This window comes from Marmota monax, unplaced genomic scaffold (genome assembly GCF_021218885.2).
Source record: "Marmota monax isolate L192 unplaced genomic scaffold, Marmota_monax_Labrador192_F-V1.1 WCK01_AAM20220418_F8-fsc00056, whole genome shotgun sequence".
Lineage (NCBI taxonomy): Eukaryota > Metazoa > Chordata > Mammalia > Rodentia > Sciuridae > Marmota > Marmota monax.
Window position 1 is genome coordinate 6,764,197 of NW_026695212.1, and position 6,705 is coordinate 6,770,901.

The 6,705-nt window shown below is 33.5% G+C and overlaps 1 protein-coding gene across 2 annotated transcripts in view; it reads left to right on the forward strand.

Annotated features, from left to right (window-relative positions):
- The window catches only part of Rab3ip (RAB3A interacting protein), a 61,352-nt gene extending 58,217 nt beyond the window's left edge, over nucleotides 1-3,135 (forward strand). For both annotated transcript variants that reach the window (XM_046430702.2, XM_046430703.2), the window contains one exon: nucleotides 2,779-3,135. In XM_046430702.2, the coding sequence (XP_046286658.1) occupies nucleotides 2,779-2,861 (83 nt within the window). In that variant the 3' untranslated portion in view covers nucleotides 2,862-3,135. The remainder of the gene's footprint in view (nucleotides 1-2,778) is intronic.
- The last annotated feature ends 3,570 nt before the right edge of the window (nucleotides 3,136-6,705 follow it).

Sequence of the window (6,705 nt, forward strand, 5' to 3'; positions counted from 1 at the left end):
TGCTGTAAGTATGTATATGAAGGTTTAGCAAAATGTATGACAAGTAATATCAAAAAAACTTTATTTTTTTACATTTATATTGAATCCCTTTTGTAGTTCTAATGAAATGTGTAGATAATTTGGGAATAAATCTCTCTTTAAAATATATATATATATATATTTAGTTGTAGATGTTTGTTTTTTATGTGGTGCTGAGGATCAAACACAGTGCCTCACACGTGCAGAGCGTGTATTCTACCACTGAGCCACAACCCAAGCCCCCAAAGTGTCTCTTTTTAAAAATAAAATATTCAATCTCTTTATTTGCCTCATTTTACACTCTTGAATTTTAAGCCAGTCCAGTTTTAATTTGTAAGGTATATGCGATCAATCAAGTGGTAAATGTTGAGGAGAGTACAAAGATTATTAAATTTGATTCTTAAGAGATGAAAATGAGAAAGCTCTAAAAGTGGTCAGATTTGTTTAAAACAATTGTTGGAAGCCACGAAGGAGCTCACGGTAAATTTTTTCTGTATTTTCTACTTTCACGTGTGAATTAATAAAGCAATCATGAGATGATTCTGAATGGAATAGATTGCTACATTCTAAACCAGCAGAAAGTGCACATGATGTTCCAGATGAGCCACCTCATACAAGTGTGTTAATATTTTTAATACAGTCTTCTGTGACTGCTCATGGTTTTATAGTCCAATGTCTTAAATATCAAGCATAAAAACTCATATGGCCTGACAGCTTTGAAGCAGTTTTTCTTGAGCACATGTAGTTTAGGGACAAGTCTATGCCAGTTTTGCATTTGAAATTGTGGGAGATTTTCCCATTTATATATTTTTAGGTACTGAAAATGTCTTTCAGTCACATAAACTAGTGAATCTCAATTCTATAGAAAAAGTAGTCACGCTGGGTGTGGTGGTGCACACCTGAAATCTCAGTGACTTGGGAGGCAGAAGAATCACTAGTTTGAAGCCAGCCTCAGCAAAAAGCAAAGTGCTAAACAACTCACTGAGAACCGTCTCTAAATAAAATACAAAATAGGGCTAGGAACATGGCTCAGTGGTTGAGTGCCCCTGCGTTCAATCCCTGGTACCCCCTCAAAAAAAAAAAAGAAAAAAAATTCATATCAACAAAACTTCAGTCTTTCTCAAACTCTGGTTTGTTGGAAAAATTGTATTTATTTAGAATCCCATATAATTGAACTTTAATGCCTAGAAGAATAGGAATGAAACCTGCCCTTAATTAAGCTGAATTTCAAAAGTCTGTGTAACATTAGTCTTTGAGCTGTATAATACTTTTTATGACTTTAAGAACACTGAAATCTTTTTAAATAACTGCTGGATAATATGATTTAAAATGGAGAACAGATGATTTATGTTGTTAAATTGTCAGCATATTTTTTTTTCCTTGTTAAAATAAGATTTGTAGGAAAGTCTGAAAGATAATTTACTTTATGAAAATAAGAAGAAAATGACATGAGTTATGGCGGCAAAGGTGATGCCTTCTCTGGTTTCTGTCCTCTTGGACTTCACATATTTGGTACTTGTCATAGACTGTGGGTTTATAGTAAACAAGTATTTTAATTTTAAAATCTGTTTTCTATGCCTTGTATGAAACAAGGATTAATGGCATCTAAGTCTAAGGCAGGGTTTCCTGACCTTGATACTACACCTTGACATACCAGATCTAAAAATTTAAAATGCTCCATGAAATGAAGCATTGGGGCAGATATGATGCCACAGGAAGAAAATCCTACACCTGACTTCATGCGTTAAGTTGTAGTCACAACACAGGCAAACTAAAAATACTCAAGCTATATGGATAAAGGGGTATGTAAGACATGAGTGAATTCATGTTTAGACTTGGATATCTTCCCCAAGAAACCTTATTTATATGTAAATATTCTCAAATCCAAAAATATCCCAAATCTGAAACACTTCTGGTCACAAACATTTCAGATAAGAGATACTCAGCCTGTGTTGACATTTTGAACTGAATAATCCTTTGTCAAGAAGGGTATGTGTTAGTGCATTGTAGAATATTGAACAGTATCCCTGGCTTTACTCACTAGATTCCAGCAGCAGTCCTTAGATGTGACAGTGAAAAATGTATGCTGACTTTGCCAAATGTGCCCTGGGGGACAAAGCTCCCCTGGTTGAGAACCACTGATAAATCAATCCCATCTGACATAGACCTTGTATTATTTGAAATACTAAATAGATTTTTCTACTTATAGTGGAAAATTATAAAAGAATATAGAGTTGAAATTTACAGATAATCCTTTACATTTATTTTTAATTTGAGCCCAACACAGACTTTTCCCTATTATTACAAAGAATGTTACTGAGTTTTCTGGTTTGTATCATTTTCCTTTTTTCTAGTTCACTCTCTGTTAGTGTTAACGAAGACTAAAATGCTAAAATATAGCGTACTAAAGCAAGAAGATCTATAAGTTTAATTATAACTTGAAAAATTGAACATTGAATTATACTCACTTCTGAGGGAACAAAATTGACAGTTACTCAAAACACTGAAGTATATACCTTTTGGGGGCTAAAATAATAGTATTTGAAGTATTGAACAAATAGTTCTGACAAAACATGAATATTACTTTTATTGATAAAACTGGAATGCCCATAAGTACGTGGAGAAGTTTGTGTGAAATATTGAAAGACTGTTTGGGCATTAGGTGTGTCATTAGGAAATGCCCAATTTGCATTGTTACCTAATCTTAAATTTTTAGATGTTTTGTTATGATTTACACAACTGTCTTCTCTGTTTGTATAGTTGATCAGATGTTTTGGGAAATTATGCAGTTGAGAAAAGAGATGTCATTGGCAAAGCTGGGATATTTCAAAGAGGAACTCTAATGCTCTGCGTGGGACCATGCATGAACCTCCCGGAATATCTGAAAAATGGCTGAATATTTTTATGGTTATTTGATATTTATTTCTAAGGAGTGGGCCCAAGACTTTTTCCCCTTATTGCAGATTACACCAAGAAGTACTGTGATTTCTTTTTAACTGACCTATGCTGTTTCTGCTTATTCTTTAGTTGAACACACTATAAAGAATTGCAGGTGTACTAGTGATTGTAATTTATAGCTGCAAAAAAAAAAAACCAATAAATAAATATTAGATTGAATGTTTGTGTTCATATGTGAACAACATGGCAATAAACTTGAAAATTAAAGTAAAGTGGAAAAAAAAATCCTAGGAGAAAAGTTTTGATTAAGAAGAAATCAGAGGGCTGGGGCTGTAACTCATTGGCAGAGCATTTACCTAGCATGCATGAGGGTTTGATCCTTAGCACTGCATAAAAATAAACAAATAAAATAAAGACAGTCTGTCCATGTACAACTACAAAAAGTAAATTTTTAAAAAAAGAGGAAATCAGAAACTTGAGCATTGCTATTACTATTAAAGGAAATACTTAAAACTTTACCCACAAGAAAATTCTAGGCCCAGGTGATTTTACTAATCTTTAAGGAATGGATTATTCTAATGTAAATTCTCTTCCAGAGAATAAGATTCTCCTATATCAAAAACAATATGACCTTGATAGTAAAACATAGGGATGATACAAGAAAGAAAAATCATGGGTCCATGTTAGACATGGATATAAACATGCAAATGCCTATAGAATATACCACACTGACCACGTGGCATTTATTCCAGAAATGCAATGCTGATATATTAGAAAACTGATAAAATCTCATTCACCATATTTGCAGAATAAAATTTGATCAGTAGTTGAAGAAAAACATTTAATAAATCAATGACCACTAATAACAACCAAGTTAAATATAAGTGAGAGAATACTTTTCAACTTGTTAAGGGTATCTACAGAAATCTTATAATAAATATCCTGGGGAGGAAAGTGCTAGAAGCATTCTCTTTAAAATGCACCAGAGAAGGGTAATAATTATCCTCATTTTTTATTTCATATTGTAGTAGAAGTTAGCCACTGCAGTAAGATGAGAAAAATAAAAGTGTGATAATTAGAAAGAATAGAGTAAAAGTATCATTTTCTACAGATGGTGTGATTGTCTGCATAGGAAAGTAAAAAAAGGTGTTCCATCAGATTATTAAGCATTAATTGGAGAGTTTAGTAAGATAGCTAAACATAAGGTCAATATATAATTGTGATTTACACTTTTATACACCAGCCATAGAAAATTTAAAAAGAAAAGAAAATTAGAAAACTGTTTTTTACAAGATGCCAAACAATTGCAAGAAGAATTCTAAAGTGCCTAGTAATAAATCTAACCAAATATATGCCAGACTTGGTTATAGAAAGTTATAAAACTTATAAAGATAGTAGGAGGATTAAAATGATGTTATGGTTATGAGAAGATATATATAGGATTAGGATGATATATCATTATATCATTTTAATATAAATAAACTGTCAGTTCCCACCAAATTGGTCTATATAGAGATTTGATATGTCTTCCAACTAAATCCCACCATTTCTCCTAGGTTTGACAAACTGATTAAAAAAAAAAATTTTTTTGACAAAGTTAAGGATGAAGAGTGAGCAAGGTATTAATGAAAAAGGAGCAAGAATTTTACTCTATTAGAAGGACTTTTAATGAAGCTGAAGTATTGGAGTGTGCTATTGGTGCAGAAACAGACAAAACGACCAAAACAAATAGAAAGCTCCAAGTTAGACTCTCACAAATATAAATCTTATACTGACTGGAAGCATGGTAGAATCAACAGTAGAAAAGACTTTGTAAAATGGAGACAACGAAAAAGAAATGAAGATAGGAAAATTGGATCTCTTCCTCACACCATGCACAAGAAAACCCTGTTTTATTCATCTTTTTCTTTCTTTTTTTTTTTTTTTTTGTGGTACTGAGGATTGAACTCAGGTCCTTACAAATACAAGGCAAGCACTCTACCACTGACCCACATCCCTAGCCCATCAACTCTTGTTTTGAGTGCCCTTAAACATTAGAACTTTTGATGTAGAAAACATTCAACTATGAGAAGGTATTTGTAACACAACTAATAGTAGATTGGAATCAAGTATATACACAGTTCTACAAATGAACAAGAATAAAGCAGACAACAGGAGAATGGGCAAAAGACAAGCAGGTCTTCCACAAAATTAGAAATACATAAGGGCCAATAGACATTAAAAATTTTTCACCTCTGTTAAGGAAACATGGAGACTGCAATGACACCTTTAAGTTTATTCAATTGGCAAAAATTAAGAAACCCAACAAAATCTAATTTTTAAAATTTCAGTCAATAGACTCATTTATTGCTTTTGGGAGTGTGAATTGATATATCCATTGTGAAAAACCATGCATTTGAGAGGCTGAACATTTGTATACTCATGGGCCAGCAAATCCTCTTCTAGGTATATTTTCAAAAGAAATAACTGTACAAAATGCCCCAGAATACATATGTAAGAATGTTCTGGAAAAAAATCCAGATATTTGTCTATAGAATAATATAATGTGTTCACTAAAGAACTGTTGCATGGCAACAAATGAATGAATTCCAGGTACTAGCAGCACAGTAACCTAACAGATGGAACAAAAAAGGCCACTCCCAGAAATCACCATGATGATTCTCTCATAAAGGTCAAAACCTACTACAACTACACAGCTGTTTAGACATACATATATATATATATATATATATATATATGTCTAAATATATGATAAAACCAAGGTAGTAACAAAGTTCAGGGTATCTTTGGGTGTGTGGGAAGAGACAAAGGTAGGAGAAAACAAATATCTGAGTAAGTCACCATTAATGTTCTAGTCCCTGGGTTGGGTTGTGGGTTCAAGAATGTTCATTTGTCATTAAAAGTAAATGCATGAATGAATAAGACACTTGGTGCTGTTACGAACCAAGGACTATGATTAGCTCATTTTGTATGCACCTACATTCCAAAACAAGACATAGCAGGAACTCTATGAATTGAATTTCAGAGAGAAGAAAGAAATCACATTTAGATCCTAGGTTTTTGGCTGGAGCTTTTGCTGCAGTTTATTCAAATGGAGAAATCTATGGATGGGGCAAATTTGATATGTGTGAAAAAGACAAGAGTTCAGTGTTTGACAGAAGTGACAGGCCCATTAAGCATCAGAGTGGGATGTTAAGTAGGTATTGGATATATGAGTCTAAATTCAATGATAAGCCAGGTCAAGAGATAAGTTTGGGAGTCATTAGCTAAAGGACCAGAGGAGCTGTAGGGGATACAGAAGTACATAGTAACTTGAGCCCTAAGTTACTTATGTCAGTGGTAAAAGTCCTCAGAGACGAATGAGGAACTGTTAGGAGCATTACTGCAAAAGAATTACTGTGTTAGTCAATTTATGCTTGGCAGATTATTTCTACACAGGATTTAACTGCCAAGATTACTAATCCTTAAAAAGAGGAAGACTTTTGACAAGTCTTTATCTTGGTTAGAGCTGGGAGGGGACCTGACCTTATATAAAGGGCTCTAGATTGTGGGGAGAATCACTCAGCAGACTTACACTCTGGCCCAGACTTGGCTTTCCTAAAACAAGGAGGTCATGAAGGTCACCACTTCTCTCTGGCCTCTGTAAAGACTGAATCAAGCGTTCTTCATCATCTCTCCCAGTCCTAAGACAATCACAGCCTTTGACTGAGTATGTACATTGAAAAAAAGAAAAAAAAATGTTTCTAAACATTGAGTTGTGGGAAGCCATTCTCTCACGTGATTTGAGTT